The sequence below is a fragment of the Hippichthys cyanospilos genome, chromosome 4 (genome assembly GCF_059441005.1).
Source record: "Hippichthys cyanospilos isolate Australia breed blue-spotted pipefish chromosome 4, RoL_Hcya_1.0, whole genome shotgun sequence".
Classification (NCBI taxonomy): domain Eukaryota; kingdom Metazoa; phylum Chordata; class Actinopteri; order Syngnathiformes; family Syngnathidae; genus Hippichthys; species Hippichthys cyanospilos.
Window position 1 is genome coordinate 24541112 of NC_142372.1, and position 19704 is coordinate 24560815.

The 19704-nt window shown below is 38.5% G+C and overlaps 1 protein-coding gene across 1 annotated transcript; it reads left to right on the forward strand.

The window, feature by feature from the left end:
* The first annotated feature begins 3695 nt into the window (after positions 1–3695).
* LOC148425126 (uncharacterized) lies at positions 3696–18793 on the forward strand. The gene is made up of 13 exons (XM_088413274.1): positions 3696–3818; positions 4861–5057; positions 6192–6329; positions 6561–6675; positions 10570–10753; positions 14427–14568; positions 14687–14842; positions 14929–14987; positions 15582–15757; positions 15856–16256; positions 16504–16600; positions 18139–18439; positions 18516–18793. Exons 1-13 carry the CDS (start codon positions 3696–3698, stop codon positions 18695–18697), a joined length of 2271 nt encoding a protein of 756 aa, XP_088269400.1. The 3' UTR covers positions 18698–18793.
* Positions 18794–19704: the final 911 nt, after the last annotated feature.

Consider the following 19704-nt stretch of genomic DNA (forward strand, 5'->3'; position numbering starts at 1 on the left):
TCTTGTTAGTGACACTATTAAGATTTGGACCGTATTTCATTAAAAAAAAATAAAATACATTTCAAAAACATGCAAAAAAATGTGTTCTTAATGACCAACAGAATTTTTTCAATATAATCGTAGGTCTAGTTATTAAATCATATTACATGGGGGTGGCACTCCGCAGGTCGTCTGTTATAGCTTCGGACAGCAGAATGTGTTGCATTTACCGTAATGCCCTTAAAGCTACGGTAATACGGTTCTTTTAAATTCCCTCTGTTGCACATTTAAGGCTTAGAACTCGCCCGAAGCGGCACACTCCGTGGTTTACGGATGAAACGCGCACGTTCGAATTGATAAGTAGAAAACTTGAGCGTAAGTGGCGAACAACCAAACTCGAGGTTTTCTGTCAGGCCTGGTGCAAAATATAAAGAAGCTCTTAGGTTAGCTAAACCAAATTACTTTTCCAAGTTGATTGGTCTTAATAAATACAACCCCAAATATGTAATGCAACAGCAGCAGATTAATCATAGTTCCCTCCATTCAGCACACGATTTCATGCAATTCTTTACTCAGCGGATACAGTTAATAAGGGACGAAATAAAAAGACAGCGCCACTTACCCTCTCGGGTTCTGTGACTGCTGATGCTAGTTTGGGTAATCAGGCTCATGAAAGTCTGGTAACCCTGTCCCAGTTTGATTTAGTATCCCCGGAGTGTCTTACACACCTGGTTAATGCAGCAAAGCCAACATCCTGCATGCTCGACCCGCTTCCAGGCAAACTCGTTAAAGACTTATTCCCGATTTTAGGATCATCTGCCTTGAATATTCTCAATCTGTCGCTCTCCTCTGACATTGTACCTGAAGCTTTTAAGACGGCCGTTATTGAACCATTACTTAAGAAACCTCACCTAGATCCTGAAAATCTCTTTAATTATAGACCAGCGTCACATCTTCCATTTATTGCCAAAATTCTTGAGAAAGTTATAGCACAACATCTTAGCGATTTCATGATAGATAACAATAGATTTGAACTCCTTCAATCAGGTTTAGGGCCAACCACTCAACTGAGACAGCCCTTAAAAGTGACCAATCATCATCTCTTAGCCATGGATTCCAACATCTCATCAATATTATGATTGCTTGACCTTAGAGCCGCATTTGACACTATTGATCATCATTCTTATAGAACGTCCTAAATCATGTGTTGGTATCTCGGGATCAGCACTTTCTTGGTTCAGATCTTACATCCTGGGAAAGACCCATAGTGTCTCTTATGGCAATGCGATCTCTGAATCTTTCTCCGTCTAATGTGGTGTCCCGCAGGGCTCAGTACTTGGTCCCTTACTGTTCAACATCTACATGATTCCTCTTGGCGATATTATACTTAAACATGCTATTACTTTTCATTGCTATGCTGATGATACCCAACTGTATATGCCTTTAGAAATAACAGATCCGTGCAAGTGCAGTAAAGTGGAGGCCTGCCGTGCCAAGATATACAATGGATGTCTTCCAATTTTCTGCTCAACCCTAGTAAAACAGAGATGTTAATTATTGGCCCTGCTCGTCATCAGCACTTTATTAAGAATACCACTCTGAACCAGGATAACTGCACTATTGCCCAAAGTAGTTTTGCAAAAAAACCTAGGCATGATAATTGACTCAACTCTCTCTTTTCAGACACATATTAATAACACGGCAAGAACGGCGTTTTTTCACCTTCGTAATACCACTAAAATTCGCCCTATTCTGTCTCCTAGCGATGCTGAAACATTAATTCGTGCATTTGTTACGTCGCGCCTTGACTATTGCAACATTTTATTTTCTGGGCTTCCCATGTCCTGTGTCAAAAGCCTGCAGTCTGTACAAAATGCAGTTTGAGTTTTTCCTTCTCCTTCTGGGAGCTTTGACAGGGGATGCTGTTGTGTACTTTACACCAAAAAGATGTCTCTGTATGACTTCTTTTTTCAAAAGAAGTCTCGACATGACCTCTTTTCACCTGTGAAGCCCTTTGAGACTTTGGTGATAAATATATTTTGATTGATTGATTGATTGAAAGCTCCCACAGGTACATGCAAAAAATTAAAATAATGTAAACCAAGTGTAATATTGTTGTAGTTAGTTTTAGTTTTAATTCATTGATGTATATGAGGAACAGTATTATTTCAGTAATCATACCACAGAAAGGCTTTGTTTTTTCAATGTGAAGTGTAATTGCAATAAAATAGGCATTATTTTAGGCACTTTGATGCAGTTTTTTTTCAGTTTTTGTGTTTTTTTTCAGTTTAACCTGTAACTGTGTAAATGCTCAAAAATAGTTAAAAAGTTGTTGAAATTGATTTATATTGCATTTTTAATGTCAAAATGGAAAGTTTTAGGTATACTTATACCATTTTTATAGTTAATCTTACTGTCGTTGTGGCAAGTGGAGAGGGGGGGGGGGGGGGGGGGGGGCGAATGTTTTTCTCTTTCCTGGGGGTGGGGCGTTGCAAAATATTTTTGAGAAGCATTGCCCTTAAACTGTAAAATACATAATACAAGGGTAGCTCAGTGGAAGAGTGGTTTGCTTGTCTGCCTCACAGACACTAGTTTAAGAACACCACTCTGGCTCTTGATAAATGTACTATTACCCAAAGTGACTCAGCAAAAAGTCTTGAGAGTATTATTCGACGCAACATATTACGAGAACTGTATCCATCTTTGTAATATTGCTAAGATCCGTCCTATCATGTCTCCTAGTGATGCAGAGACATTAATACATGGCGTTTTTCATGTCACACCTTGACTATTGTAGCGCACTGTTCTCGTGTCTTTCCATGTCTAGCCTCAAATGTTTGCATTTTGCACTTGCAAAATGCCTTATATCGAACCATTTTCCCCCAGATGGGGTTTTGAGGTCTATATAAGTGATTCTTAACCTTGTTGGCGGTATCAACCCATAAAACCTCCAAACATACATTCACGTATCCCTTTGTAATTGGAAAACTAAAAATTTCACTGCTAAATGCAATATGAAAAAGCTTTTTATGGAAGCATATACACAATGTGTGGCCTGATCTGTCGAACCGCTCACTGACCCATCGAACCTTAGGTTCCATCGGACCCAGGTTAGGAACCACTGGTCGATATGAATATATTTGACTATACACGTCCCCTTGCTACACATCTGGTTCTGTTGCAGTCATATACTCAAATGTTAATAAAATCACAAAGAGAAGTTCATCGTGAATGTCTTGGATATTAATATTTAACCTTGTTTTCCCTGAGCAAATTGGTTTGTGATCTGAAATATTTAGTTTGTAATGGTATTGTTAAGGTTTCAAAGATATAACATTTGCTTGAGTAGGGGATATGTGAAAAAACATTCTATGGGCAGGTACATTTTTCTGCCTGTTTGGACATTTGATGGTGAATGTCTCTAATACTACAGAGTACAGGGATTAGATTTGACTTCATTGTGAGGCTTTTTTTTTTTTTATATGTGGTTTCAATAATAACTTTGAATCACTTATGACACCAACATAATTAGACTGAAACAATTTGACAAGATGAGATTAGCAAGGCATGTTTGTGCTGAGGTTTTTTTTTGGTTTTGTTTTGTTTTGTTTTTTAATTAGTATCAGGTTTGACCTGTTGGGTGTACTCCAAAAGAAACGCCTATTCAGAGCTCTGAAAGTGACTGAGCATGCTTTGAACAGATTCTTGATGAAATAATGGAAGCAGGAGCCATACCTGTGTTGCTGTTGGCAGTACTGGAGCTAACTCTATCTGAAGATTTCTATGGGGATAGTATTAGTTTTTCTCAGCCTCTCAAGGACCCTGTTGGAAACATGAAGGTATTGTGCTCCACTGTTCATGTAATGTTTTTTTTACTTGAGGCTTTGAGTGAAATTTGCAATAAAATACATGTTGCTTTCAACAGGTGGCATTAAGAGATAAGTACGATGAACTCAAATTTGCAAATTTAGGGCAAAAATGTATTGTCTGTTCATTAATTCATTCTGAAAGAGTTTCGGAAAGCAAAAGATGTTAAATCAACGTTGAATTAAGGTTCATGTGGTTTTGGTTGAAAGCTGATGATCTATCAGTTGAGTCAACATTATTTTGTCAAAAGCAAAGTTGTGTTAAGATGTGTTGGGCAAGGTATTCTGTCTGGGACAGGCCTGTAATATTAATTTGATAATTATATATTACATGACTGCAATTCCTTTTAAGTAGGACTTTTTTTTTAATTCATGGTTGGAAATCAAACAATTCTACAATTTATCAACCTTGCCCTTTCTGGATAATTCCTATGTTCGGCCAAAGTAGATTTAATCTTCAGCCAAACCATTTTCTACATTGGTTGACATTTTTTGCTATCTGGGTGATTGTGCACACTTGTGCAACCACATTATCTCATTTGTTTATTCTACTTATTTGTATTTACTCTGTATTTTTGCTGTTTGTGTTTCACATACTATTAGTTACATTACTGGTGGAAAAGGTTTTGAAATAATAACATATTAGACTGATTTTTTTTTTTATATCACAAAAACCTAGCATTTAAACAGGAGTTTTTGACTTTAGATATCCACTGTGGTTTTGCATGTGAGTGTGAATGGTTGCCTTTGTGTCAGTCCTGTGACAGATGATGAAGTGTGTACTCAAGAATAGATCACAGTAGAGCTTTCCTGTTACCCAAAACAAGTTGAGCACTATAGAAATTCAATATATGAGGGGAATTTTGTTGCATACCGTCCCAAATCAAGTATCGTCCATCTATATTGACGTTCTAGTTAAAGCAGGACAAGAAGAGCCCCGCCCCAACACCCTGGAAATAGCAACAGGCATCATGTCTCATCTATCTGATATATTGTCTACAACTTTCTTCTGTAGGTGGCCTTCCATCACAGGCAGAATGGCAAGAATAACTGTGTTCATCCATCATCTTTTATATGTGAGGAGTGTACAAGCTTCGTCAACAGTGTTGTCGAACAAACAGACCAGGACAACACAGGGCAGGGCAGGTGGTGTCAGTCTGAGGGACATTCAATGGCAAACGTCTTACTGAATGTGTCCCATATTTCTCTGAGGTACATAACTAAAGATGTGTAAATCCATGCTATTTGTTTAATTGTATAAACTTTTTTTTTTTTTTTAATTTCAATGAATTCCACATGACCCTTTAAATGAGCATTGGCATTTTCTAACTATGTATTGTATGTACTGTATTTGTTTTGTAAGTCACCATTTCTTCATATTCATCTTGTATAAGGAACAGTTTCAAGAGTTTTATTGTTATATTCATAGTAACACTACACAATGAAATTTTGTTGACTTCCCCGAGCAGACTTACACTCCACACAATGGAGCAAATAATAAAGTAGGCAATAAAACAGTAACAGGGCAATAAGAGCAGTGATAATGAAGCACTAATGAAGGAATAGACTCAGATTCTGAACATATTATGGAGTAGATGAGTGGAAGAAACTATAACATATGAGAATGACAGTGCAAAATATGTAGTGCAAAATATTATGTTGTTAGCAGCTTTCCTGCACTGTGCAGTACTTGTAAAGTGCGTATGTGCATGCGGTAAAAGGACTGGTGGTGAGGCAGATTAACGCGTGAGGGATTTGTTCAGTCTTAAGAAAAAAATGCCAATTAATTTACTGAGCTGAAACAGTGTTCATAGTAGTCATATAACAAAAATGAAAGGGAACTTATGTCAAAATGCTGTGCTGAACCCACTCAGTTTGGACCAATTTAAAATCTTTTCATGTTAAAGAAGGTAACAAGTTCATTTACAGTTTGAGTCAAGTCCATTTTAAATCTGACAGCGTCATTCAAGACTGAAGAGTTTTATTGTATAGTATTAATATACCACAATGAAATTCTTATGTTCATTTTCGAGTTCACTTCTCAAGTAGCAGATTACATTCCGTAATTGAGGAAGTAAATAAATAGCAATAAAAATAAAAATAAAAATCCTGAACATTTTATCGCATGCACGAAAAAATGGCAGAAAGATCACAGAGAGCAAACATTTCCTGTAGATGTGGAGTGGCCAGGAAGTGACTTGATAATAGTTCATGCATCTGCATTCTCTTCACAGTCAGTTGTGTCAACCCTATGGAGTAGCACTATGTTACCAGTATGTTGAAAATACACGGTTTTAGGGTGTATATGCTAAAGACCAGTGAGAGATTTGCAACAATTCTTTCCAGTAACACTGGTTGCTGCTGGGGAACAAACAACAACATGAAAACTAAATGGACAGCCTATGCTCATTTGGACCTCAGAACACGATCAGACACTCAAGCCAGTAACAACTGTCCTGTAACCACTACAGTGTCTTCACTAAGGTATATGATTGTTCTTTAAAACTCAGTAAGCAATAGTAATATATAATCTAGTTGTATTAAAAAAAAAAACCAAGACAAAAGCATTCAAATTGATAAAACAGTTAATTGTGTATATGGTTGAAGTAGAGGTCAGCAAATGCATCAGCTAAAATGTAGTTTCAAATGACTTATAAAGGACTGATGAATTTTATGTTAACTATAAATTATGTGCATTTTTTTTTTTAAATTCAGGGTGCCCCAGAACTGTTTTTCAAATATTCATCTTTTAGCGTATGATCCAGATGGAGATCATGTGAAGTGTCATTTGTCTTCGGATGCTGCAGTTCATAACTTTACTCTGAATGAGGTAATTCCTTAATATTATGATACTGCACCAATTCCCTAAAAATGCAGCACAACTGAAGCTTTTCATGTAAGCATAGAACCATCAGACCAAGTTGCATTGAGAATTATGTACACTATACAGTTGACCAAACTAGGGAGAGGAGGGGGGGTGAATCCTTGAACCACAGGGATACAGAGGTCGACTGTACCTGAGTAATTCCAGATTTGGAGGATATTTGAACTTTACAATTCTTCAAAAGTAAACCTTAATTTTTCAGATTTTCAGGTCTACTGATTAATGTATAATATGTAATTAACAAAGGATTGATGAGCTCATTTTACTTTTAGTGCTTTATGGGAAGTGTTGAGCGTTAGCACGTTAGTGCTGAAAGCTGGCTCATGTCGTACCACGGATGAATGCAAGCCCTTTTAAATTCATCAAATCACTCAGGTGAAGCCTTGAAATCTAGACGTAGGTCTACTTGCTGCCATGTCCCTTCGCCTGCGTTGTCTTCGGATTGCGAATAATGATGTGGGCTTATTAAACTAAGGTGAGAAAGTTGTACACTAGTGAGCTACAATTAATGTGAGGGATTCTGACCAATGGCAGAGTAGGATACTGGTGCAGTGGTATGGCATGTTTACTACGTGCGAGAATTTCAAGTTGTCTCTAGGAGCATGCAAGTTATTGTTCGTATATTGAATTATTTCTCCATTTTTACTCGTAAAATGAATGTTTTGTGCAAGCGTTCGTATCTAGGGGTTTCACTGTATGTTTTATTTTTCTTAGTTTTACGGCAGAATTGTACTGACGCGTTGCAGGGACGGCAACTGAAACTAAGTGTAATTACCTAAAAACGCCTGCAGCTGGAGACGAAACACAAATACAGCCAAGCCCCTATGGTCATTGTGACGGCGGGAGGAGATAGGACCCAAGCGCACGCACAACTGGTAAGGGCAAATGCAGAAAGTTTATTAAACAGAATGTGCAGGTGGTTTGTGGAAGCCGACGAGAGCGTGGCGAAGAAGTCTAGGGGGTCTCGGAGTCAGGAGAGCGGGTCTTGGCTGGGAGCCGGGCTGAGGGAGCGGGACAGGAGGAGGGCTCGGGCAGACGGATTAAGACGGTAGGCTAGCGGGTGGTCAGAGGCAGACAGGGTCGAAATACCAATACTTCGGTCAATTCGGCGGGCAGTCGGGTGGTCAGGAACAAACAGGATCAGGCAACGGGCAGGCTGGCAGGAGGAGTCGCTGGAAAGCTCGGCGTGATGCATAGAGACAATCTGGCAGGTTGTGGATGGAAGTGAGCGGGCTTTATACTAGGCGGGTGAGTGGCAGCAGGTGTTAGTGTTTGGGCTGATTAGCAGGAGGGCTGAGCAGGTGAGGCTGGGAGTGAGGTGGCTGAACTGGTGAACTGTGACAGGTCATGACAGTTGCAAAATGGGAAAATGTCACAAAAAGGGATGAAAAAATTCAGTATTCCACATTAAAATAACATAAATCAGGGACGTTGTAACACGGGGGTCCACAGTATTTTCAATAAAAGAAGAAAGCTGGCTGAACCAACGTCCGAGTCCATTCGAGCTCACACACTGGAATATTACTAAAACTGAGAGCATCATGTAAAGGATACGATGTTAAGAGTGGCAAGGTGTGCAGCCAAATGCTTCGGTTAGAAAACGGGAAAAGTTATTCCATTTGTTAATTTATTAATTGCAGTCTTTTGACATATAGACACACTCATAAAGTTGTTGCAACACGGATGCTGGGCAACTTTGGATATTTATGGTAAGAGGAACACGAGCTGCATCACAAAGTAAAGGAACTGCTTCATGCGCATTCACTGACTGCTCACAATGTGGGAAATCTGAAACATACGTAAGGCGCAAGAAACACAGTGGACCCCCGTGTTACAACTTCCCTGATTTACGACATTTTCATGTTGCGAAGTGAAATACTGTACTACGTTTTTTCATCCCCTCTTCATGACATTTTCCCGGTTATGCAACCAAAATAACCGTCATGACCCTAGGGGCTTGGCTGTATTTGTGTTGTTTTGCCTCCATCTGCCGGCGTTTTTAGGTAAATTACTATTGCCGTCTAACTGCTTCCATGCAACGCGTGACTACAATGCTGGTCTGCTATTGGTTGGCCTCATTTGTTTAAAATGGCGAAACGGTAAAGCTTCGTTCGATTGTGAGTGTTTACAAAATCATATTTATAATGCATTTTACTGATTAATTCAAAGTTGAAAGAGTTAGCCATGGGTGCCAAGATTGCTAGTGATGTTAAAGAGACAAGTAAGAAAATAATTGACATGGAAACAATGTTGGAGCTAACCCTTATAAGGGAATATGGGCATAATAAGCGCCACTCAAAGTTATATAAATCCTTTCTATATTTTTTATCTATGATGTTTTCTGATTGTATACATGTATATTATGTATAAGTAGCACTTACTATACTATTGTGGTACAAATTTTAATATGCATGTACAATTTTGATGTTTTTACCTGGGGTTCTAAATGCATTAGCTATTTAACATAGGTTTGGATTGCCCGTCATATGGCGAATTCGCCTTACGCCCCCAACCGCAGAATGGATTAATCTCGTAACACAGGGGCCCACTGTAATGTCGTAACAACCTCAGCTAGCACGCTACTGCTGTTAGCTGCAACAGGCATCTGCTGCTAACAGCCAACTGGCGTCCTCCTCTAGCTTATCCTGTTATCGTAATTATTATAAGTGAGAATATGGTCGATATAAAAATGCACATCTGTGCATCAAAACTTGGCTTATGTGGTTGACAGATCAATCTTCCTCGATTGGTGTCGAAAAAAAACCAACAAATTTTTAAGTTACTGTTTATAGGACGCACCCATACTTTTGGCCTTCATTTTTGAGAAAAAAAAATGGTGGTAGACAGGTTAGCACGGCTACCTCACAGTTCAGAGGTCCTGGGTTCAATTCCAGCTTGGACCGGCCTTCCTGTGTGGAGTTTGCGTGTTCTCCCCTTGCTCGCATGGGTCTTGTCCAGGCACTGTAGCTTCCTCCCACATTCCAAAAATATGCATAAGTGTATTACATTGCCTAAAGGTGTGATTGGGTGTGTGACTGCTTGTATGTCTTTGTGTGGCCTGCGATTGGCTGGCAACCAGTCCAGGGTGTCCACCGCCAACTGCCCGAAGTTGGCTCAGATAGGAACCAGCAAGCCAGGGATCCCAGTGAGGATAAGCAGCTGAATAACGGACGGAAAGACAGACAGATGGGTAATTGTCTTATTCTGATCATATGCATAACAGTGTTGCATGAGAAAGAAAGAGATTTAAGGTTAACTCTCTCTATGTAAAAGATGAAAAATGGAGGAGAGCACAAATCTTTGCTCCTTTCTTTTGGAAAACTCTGATGACGTCAAGTCCAGCATATCATGTGCTTTACTGGTTCTTTGTGTACTATGGCAAAACATTTGTGTTAAAAGGTTTGCATGAATGTTGTGGGACATGCATTGCTTGAGTAATAATTATTATTGGAAATACTGTATGTTTTAGCAAAACAAATGCTGCGCCAGTTACAAGAGAAAACAATGAAATAAATAAACATATGTTGTTTTAACGGTTTTATTTGAGAATCAGTTTGGTTTTTAATGGGCGTGACAAGACAAATGAGCATTTTAGGGGGTTATTAGACCACGGTGGCATTTTAAAACCATTTTCAAGCAATCAATTCTCTCTTTTTGGGGCAGAAACAACATGTTTTAGTGATGTGTATGTTGTGGATTGTTTCAAATTTGATGGGTAGGATGTAAAATGTCCTCCAATTCAGGAATTATCCACATCTCTACATTCAGAATACAAAGTTATCAAATAATAGTATAACATGAATGGAAATGATCTGTACTGTTTCACATTTGTTTATGCAGAATACTTGTACACTAGAAAAGACTGGGCATGTCAGTGATGGTGTCTACGTATTTGAAATAATACTTATGGATTTCCCCACCAAAAAAATCAGTTTATCCTTTGCAACTGGGTCTACATACTGGGAGGACTCCGATGAAAACACAACACCTCTTTGCAAGCTAAAACTGCAGTTCCTACTGGAAAGTAAGTAACTATTTACATATTCAAAATCATAAAACCATAAGAAATAAATACATAGTTAAATGTTCGTTCTTAAAGAGAAAGTCAAGGGAGGAAGCCATGATAATCGCGGTACATCAGCGTCCCAAGCTTTAACCTAAACCCTCAAATATACTGTGCCTTGAAATCATCTCGATGAAACTGAAGCTCCTATACATAAGATGAGACTATCCCAAGTTCAGAGTCATTCATTAAGGACACAAGCATTCACGCTTTCTGTTGTTTTTTTCCTCTGTGCCTCTAAGCATGCTGGCTACCGGGGCACAGTTGTCTGGCCGTCCTACTGCGTAGGGCTGGACTGACCATCTGGCATTCAAATCAGATGCCTGATGAGTCGATATCTTATCCACGTGGTGCTATTTATTTATTATTTATCCATTCTCCTTGAGCGACTAGCCCGCAATTTACAAGGAACACTCAATCTAATTACCGGGGGTGGGAATCTTTGACTGTCTCATGATTCAATTCGATTGAGATTTTGGGTTCTCCGATTCAATTCTGGATTGATTTTCGATTCTCAACAAATTTTGGTTCAATTAATTTAAAATGATTTTTGTTTCAATCCATAAAAGTGCAAAGAATACTATGTGGGTTATCTTTGCAAGACAGAAAAACAAAGAGAGACGGTGTTATTTTTTGTTTTTTACATAAAGTTTTGATTCCACAAAAGTAGCATGTGGACAACTACTATTTTTTTAAGCTAACAATAAACTGTATACAATATAGCTTATATAGTGTAAAATAAAATTTAAAAAAAAAGGCTGAACAAGGTACATTGTAATTTCAAGTAAAAAATATTCATATTTCTCAGTACATTTTTCAGTACATATTTCTCAGTACATTCTCAGTACATTTATGACAAACAAGATATGAAAATGAACTTTTTCAAGTGAGCGGCTAAATTAATAGTCTGGAGTAAGCATGAAATTTGTGGCAGTTGGTTCATCTCTACGCATATCGGGAGCATTATCAATCACAGTTGCTTTTAACATATTATTTAGTAACAGTAGAGGCAGTATTTTCACTCATTTACATGTATGTGAGTAACATATGTTTATGAATTAATTTGAAGTTTGCATACATTGTTTTTTTTTTAATCTTCTTTTGTTTTGCGGACATGCTGACATTTTGTGTTGTGTTGTTTGATAACGGACCGTTTGCGTTCTGTTCCGTATGAATATTTTTTCCTGGTAAACTAGTTTTCTTTACGTGCGCAGCGAGAGTGCGGGTTTGTTGGGTGTGAGGGAAAGCAGAAGACATGATTGATCACTACTCCTGTCGTCGTTGATTTATTTGTTATGAAGACAGCAGAAATATTAGTCGCGGCTACAAAGTAATTTGAACCCGGGATAGGGGAAAGAAGTTATATCCCTATAGAAGTTTAATATGCGTCTTGCTGTGCACGGATAAGTGTATTTCCAAACTGTGGAACACCCACACTAGCAACACACTTCCTGTTTACACAGCTTGCGGCAAAATAAAAGCATTTCTTCAAAACAACAGTTAGTTGGAATAGTATCGAGTTCAGTTTTTTTGTTGTTGTTTTTTTAAAATATTGATTTAATGACCGTTAAAATCAATTTAAATCGTAGTAAATGAGTATAGTGATTCTGATGATTTTTTTTTTTTTTTGCCATACTCCTACTACTTACCATAAAACCAGCAAACTGAACCAATTAACATCAGAGGTACAGTGCAAGGTAGCCAGGGATGGCCAGAGTCATGTGTGAATATGCAATTCAAAATCAGTCCTTGGAATAGAATGTTTGATGTTGCAGTGATTGAGAAATATATCCATTATTTGCACACCACAGCAAGCAAACAACATGGCTGAAAAGTCATTGTTTTATCATAGCATCAACAGTCATGGTTTAAAGATACTGTATATCATACACATTTATCTTGCCCACATTTATAATACAAGCAGGATCAGGTCGAAGTAAAAAACAATATTTTGCCGACTTTAACCCTTTACTGGGCACAGCGGCTGCTTTCGGTTGATAAAGTAAATTGGGGGGCCTAAGCCCGGTTCAAGGCCTGTTTTTCATGTAACCCTCATCCGGTACACCTGATTCAAGTAACCGTGATTATTATCAGACTTTTGCAAAGCGTGGTTATTAGCTGAACATTTAAATCAGGTGTACCGGATGAGGGTTCCATGGAAAACAAGCTGGACAGTGGCTCGCGAGGACCAGACTTGGGCACCCCTAGTCTAAACAGGAAAAGTCGGCCTGTATTTAGCACAAGTTTAGAAGTTCTAAACAGGCAAGAATTTTCATGATGTTAGAGAAATTTAGGAGTATGTTAGAATTTAAGCAATGGCTGTGACAAATGCTTTGGGAAGTTTTGCCTGTTTAGACTACCGGCCAAAAGTGGCTGCTGTGCCCGGTAAAGGCTTATTTTACTAGATAATAACCTCAAGTGGGCACAAAAGGGGTCCAGTGGGTCGGTCAGTCTAAGTCATAAGTATCAAACTCAAGACCCAGGAGCCAGATCGCTCTAAATCAATCAATCAATCAATCAATCAATCAATCAATCAATCAATCAATCAATCAATCAATAAAAAAGGATAAGCATCAAACATTTTTTTGTCACCAATTCCTCTTTTGATCAGTTTTTAATGGCCTGTGATGTCAAGACTAGGACAATGTGTGACAATCATGCTTAAAAATTCATAACAGCCCACCAGCAGAAACTATAACTACATAGTGGCCCACGATAAAAATGAGTTTGACACCCCTGGTCTAAGTCAAAATGCTTTTCTTTTCTTTTTTTTGTGTGAACGTGCCAGTCCAGCGCTGCTGCCTCGCGACCCTTTCATACTAAGTACTGCATGAAAAGGGCAACATAGTAACAAACTTGGTGTAAAGATTCACCGGTAACCCGGGCTCAAATGACTTTTAACTAAAATATGAATGAGATAAGTTAATTGGTTGACACATACTGTCATTAGTCAAGAGTCATATCCTTGCAGGTGATTCTAATGGCACACATTTCATAGTAAGATACTGGCCAAGTATTTTAAACACATTGTAATATAATTACATAATAAAAAACACAGTGTATAGGTAGTGAAGATACTGGAACAACAATGCAAATTCACTACATCCATGGCCTAAGCCAGGGGTGGGCAACTCCAGGCCTCGGGGGCCGGTGTCCTGCATGTTTTCCTGTTTTCTCTCTCAAACACACCTGAATCAAATGATTAGGATTATTCTCAAGCTCCAGCAGAGCTTGTTGATGAGCTAATGGTTTAAATCAGGTGTGTTAGGGAAAGAAAACTGGAAAACATACAGGAAACCGGCCCTCGAGGCCTGGAGTTGCCCACCCCTGGCCTAAGCCATAGGTGTCCAACTCCACTCCTCGAGGGCCGGTATCCTGCATGTTTTGAACCCTCTCTCTCAAACACACCTGATTCAAGTGATTAGGATCATTTTCAAGCTTCTGTTAATGAACTAATCATTCGAATCAGGTGTGTTGGGGAGAGAAAACCGGAAAACATGCGGGATATCGACCCTCAAGGACTGGAGCTTGACACCTATGGCCTAAGCATTGTATAGCTTTGCCCAACAAAACACACAAACAAAGTAATGTGTGGTTTTTTTTCTGTGTCTCAGTAATTCTGCCTTTGTTTCAGTCCTCCCTTTTCTGCCAAATTGTGAACCTGGTCACGTGCAACCCAAGTTCTTGGACCCAACACCAAAACATGGCCATGTGCTACATGCTGCACTTGGTGACAAATTCATTCTTCATGCCAAAGCACAGGCTTATCATGCAACGTAGGTCTTCCTTACATTTATCGCTCATTATTGCTATCAGCTCTAAATTTACGAATGCTTTACCAATGTCCACATTCAGAAAGAAATAGTCTTTTTTTTACTGTTTGTTTTCTCGAAGCATTAATGACTTTCAGGTCAGTGGCCCTAGCACAATGGAAAAAGAGTTCAGTGATGGTGAGCACGGAAAAGCTGAACTTACCTTAACTTGGACACCACAACATAGCGACGCATACAGAACTGTACCAGTTTGCTTCAGTGCAGAGACAAATGAATCGTGAGTCCTCAATATTGACGTTTGATTTAGTTGTTTATCATGGTACAAAACATGTCAAATCTTTTTTAATCTGCTTTCTATTTCAGCCAATCAGAGATGAGGTGTGTTGTTGTCATGGTGAGCAAACCAAGAAGAACCTCTCATGGTTTGTTAATTCAAATTAATTTTATATATATATATATATATATATATATATATATATATATATATATATATATATATATATATATATATATATATATATAGCTTTGTTCGCTTGTGAGTGCTCACAAAAACGTATTTATAGTTCATTTTGTGTGCCATTTTGTAAACTGTAATTTTGTAAACTGTGACGCCGACCAATAGCAGACTTAGTGCTTCCGTGATATATATATATATATATATATATATATATATATATATATATATATATATATATATATATATATATATATATATATATATATATATATATATATATATATATTGGGTTCTCTCCAGGCACTCCAGCTTCCTCCCACACTCAAAAACATAAATTGTCCTTAGGTGGGATTGGGTGCGTGAACGGTTGTTCGTTCTGTGTGCCCTGCAATTGGCTGGCAACCAGTTCAGGGTGTCCCCCGCCTACTGCCCCGAAGTCAGCTGGGATAGGCACCAGCAAGCCTGCGACCCTTCTGGAAAATGTACAGATGGGATGGATAATATTGGTTAATATTTGCATGAAATATTACGGTAATATTTCCATGAAATGTTATCACAGGTAAACCAGTTGTGACATGCACAGCCAACCAGATGATGGTTACCATTGAGAGAGTTGCATTGCCGGATGTGGATGTGAACTATCTCTCACTGAACGATCCTTCATGCTTGGTCACTTATAACGCCACTCACATCATTGGCTCAGTGTTGTTCAGCAACTGTGGCACAACAATTGAGGTACTGACTCTTTTCTTCCAGCATATTTTCAATTTGATCACAATCATAACACAACAATGGAGGCACTTTCACATCACTTCTATTTCTCCAAAAAACAGGATGAAGCAAAGTTTATTTCTTTCAAGAATCAGATCCAAACCTTACGAGATCCATTGAATATTATATTTCGAAGAAGAACGGTGAAGATTGAGTTCTCTTGCCAAATCCCCAAAACAGCCAGCATCTCCTCAAATTATGACATTGAGGACTCCGATTACATTTTCAGCGACTCCACAGCCGACAGGTTTAGCTATTCATTTGACATTTATACAGATGGCAACTTCACAAGTAAAGTGCAGCCCACTGCTTATCCAGTACAGGTCGACTTTCTTCAAAACATTTATTTGGGCCTCAAGGCAGAATCCACACTAGCAAATGTAACTTTGTTCCTGGATTCCTGTAGAGCCACCCCTGATGACAACCCTGACAATGCTGACTTCTACGACCTTATCAAGGAGGGGTGAGTATTGATGCAAAATGCTATCGCTAGCAAAAGTGAATATTGAACTTGCCTACACAAAACTTGTCCTCCTATCGTGCTGTACATTCATCATTTTCTTGGGTTGTCCATGTTTATTTTTTCATCAACCAGCGTAGTACCCTAAAATTAGGGTGCCTATAGTTTTAACACATTCATAGGCATTCACAGGAAAGAGTGAAATCACTGTGCGATCAATATAATGTGTTTTTTTTTTTCTTTCTCACAGGTGTGTCAAGGATCATTCTTTAAGAATCAAAACAATTGATAAAATGTCATACCACTTGGCTTTTGAAGCATTCAGATTTGACGATAACAATGATCAGGTGACTGAATAACACAACTCCGTATATCTTCCATTTAACTGCTGTGTCTGTAAACTACTGTTTATCAACTGTGCATTAAGTTCACTCACCGCAATAAGATCGTCAACAAATCATTCGTATACATTTTTATTCGACCCACGAACATGCTGGTTAATTAAAATCTAGTAAACTGCTTGTAGTACGCGAATGACCCCCAAACGTTAATATACAGAATGTCATTCAAATTCAGACTTTTTTTTTTTTTTATGATGGACCTGTTCCTATTTTGTTGCGACTCAGATTCAATATCAAAATACTACATCATAACCTACTCACAAACAGTTAAGGGTAATTGGCATTAAGGTGAAATTTATAGTAAAAGCAATAAATTCATGCTACAGTGATAAATCATGAGCGTAAGACATTTAAGTAGAAGAATGCACAAGTGATTTCCTCATCTCAAAAAGTTATTGAAACAAAAGCTAACAACAATGGTAGTTCCACCGCAACAAAAACTTTCAACGCCTCAACATCTTGTCATTGCCCTTGTGCGTTAATTACAGCTTGACAACAGCGTCTCTTGACGATGATGCAAAAAGATGCAGGTCATCTAGCGTGCAGACCATGCTTTCCTTCAACATTTAGCTCTTGGATCGAAGCCTTTTGACAAGTCCCACAATGCATAGCCAAAACTTAGCATTATGTGAGTCAGGATATTGACTCAAGTCAAGTCAATATCCTGTTAATATAAAATATCAAGTCATTGAAGGCTTGCAAATGGAATAAGTTGCCCGCTAGCGCCCTCTGGTGGTTTTAAGGTTTCAACACCAAAATTTCTATCGCACTCTGTTGTTCGCAAGTTGCCATTGAAAGAATTAATGCAAAAATCAGGGGGAAATGCATGGTAAAACATCGGGTTTGAATATGTCCAAAATTGACAATAGTTCATATTTTTTTATTGGCAGTAATTAAGCCCATAATGGGCTAAATTTGTGCAGCAAAATCAAAATCTGTGACACGCCAATCTCAGCGGCCACTTTTGTCTGAGAATGTCCTGTTTGCAGCGTCGCAATATTGATCCATTGTTCGGTGCCGTCTTGGTCTCATGATGTTAAAATGTGAAAAACAGCATGATGAGAACGACTGTTTAAACTCCAGCTTGAATTGAACCAGGATATTTATTGGTCAATTCAAGGATCAAACACCTGCTGTGGTTTTTGTTGCTAAACTCCTCGTTGCTACTGTTTTTACAGTGTTGCCAAAGTGTTGGTAAATCTTGTGCACGATAAAATAGAAAATACCAGAATTTGATCTCAAAATCAAGGGGCGCCTTATATTTGGGGAATTACGGTAGTATGTTTTGCTATGGTTTTTACATTCTTGCCAAAGTGTTGGTGTGTACAAGGTATACCGTGTATAAGGTGCATACGCGGTAACAGAAACTATCAAAATTTGACCCCAAAATTAAGGGTGCATTTTATACACAGGTGCGTCTTATATTTGGGGAGTTACGGTAATTACTATCATTGCTCCTAAATTAACACAGGTATATCTTCCAGGTCTACGTCACCTGCACTGTCCTCGTGTGCAACACGAACAATCCGAACTCCAGATGCGCCATGGGTTGTCTCGATGAGCAGTTTCGTAGGCGCAGACGAGAAACGGGCATACCGTCTTTCACCCGATCCTTTACTCAGGGCCCTTTTCAATTCATCAGTGAGGCTGTTCCCAGTGGAGCTGTCCACCACAACAACGGTGTCATGAAATCACCGCATGTTGTGACGAATCAAGCTGACGTGAGAAAAAACGCCGACATGAAATATGTTGACGCGATGAAAAACAGCGACGCTCCCGCGCCAGGTGGCTCCATAAAGAACACATGTATTTTCCTGTTTGCTTACTGCATGATCTAATATCTGCATTCATTTCTTGTCAGTTTCTGGGGAAACCAGATTGAGCAGAAGACGAATGGAAATCAAGGAAACGCTCAGCTCTGTGGTCTTGGGTAGTGCGTGCTCCTTATCTGTGATCATGTCAGCTGTGATTATTATCAGCTTTACACGAAAGAGCAAAAGGGAAGATCAGAAACCTCTTTTGGTTTCGGAATGGTGTAACTAACTAACTTATAGTGCTAGGTATTGCGTCTTGAAAGTGTATTGCGATATATTGCAATACAGTACAGCAAAGGTGTATTGCGATAGGTATTGTGATATATTGGCCAATGTTTGATTAAAAAAAAATCTATGGCATATATATTAAAATGACTGGGGAAAAAACAAGGAAATCATTAAAATAGAAAAATTCTATTTATTCTTCAGAAGCCACATATCATTGACATCTCTGAGCACACATGAAACGTTCTTTTTCAAAAAAAAAAAAATGCATGCAACATGTTTCCATGTTGTGTTAATATGCATCCAGCAGTTTGGAATACTACTCTTTTATGGCGGGAATACACAGATAGCACTTATCCACACGTTCCGGCACAGGAGACTGGTGAAAGTGCTCTTCACGCGTGCATGAAACAGATCTGTGACGTAATTCGTGAAAAAATACGACAAAAATCTGGGAGAAATCTATTCTATTTTATCGAAGACAGTAAACCTCAAGACACGGTCGGTTCTGTACGTTTTTTCCCCCTTCATATCACGAAAATTACTTCGCATATTTATACGAGAAGAATACAAAAAACTAAATTTGACTTCTCAAAATTCCCATTTGATTTAATCGTAACAGTGGATGTACCAAAGCCACTCCGGAGCAGAATGATTTAAAAAAAAAAAAAAAAAGAAAAAAAAAAGAAAGAAAATTAGTTAGAAAATAATTAGTTAGAAAATTAGATTTAACACAGCACTATGATAAAAAGTGAACTTTTTGGAGCTTTTAACAATGCAACAATGTTGATTTCTCACCCTAAACATCCTCAAGAGTGTTATTTTCCTTCATTGATGCATTTCTAAGCATGCCTTGCTTATTCTGTGCTCTCACACTGGCTCCGCCCAAGCAGGGAAACATGACTTGAGAAAAACTTGTGATGACGGAAGAAATTCGTACATATCGCACTGCCCGCATACCGCCCGTAGAAGACAAAATATTCGCCGACCATATCCACCTCTTTTTCATTT

What these genes read in the sequence shown, in the direction of transcription:
- LOC148425126 (XM_088413274.1), top strand. Translation starts at nt 3,696, where the DNA reads ATGGAAGCAGGAGCCATACCTGTGTTGCTGTTGGCAGTACTGGAGCTA. An exon ending in ACTACAGTGTCTTCACTAAG is followed by an intron (nt 6,330 to 6,560) that starts GTATATGATTGT and finishes TTTTAAATTCAG; the next exon opens with GGTGCCCCAGAACTGTTTTT. An exon ending in ACTGCAGTTCCTACTGGAAA is followed by an intron (nt 10,754 to 14,426) that starts GTAAGTAACTAT and finishes CCTTTGTTTCAG; the next exon opens with TCCTCCCTTTTCTGCCAAAT.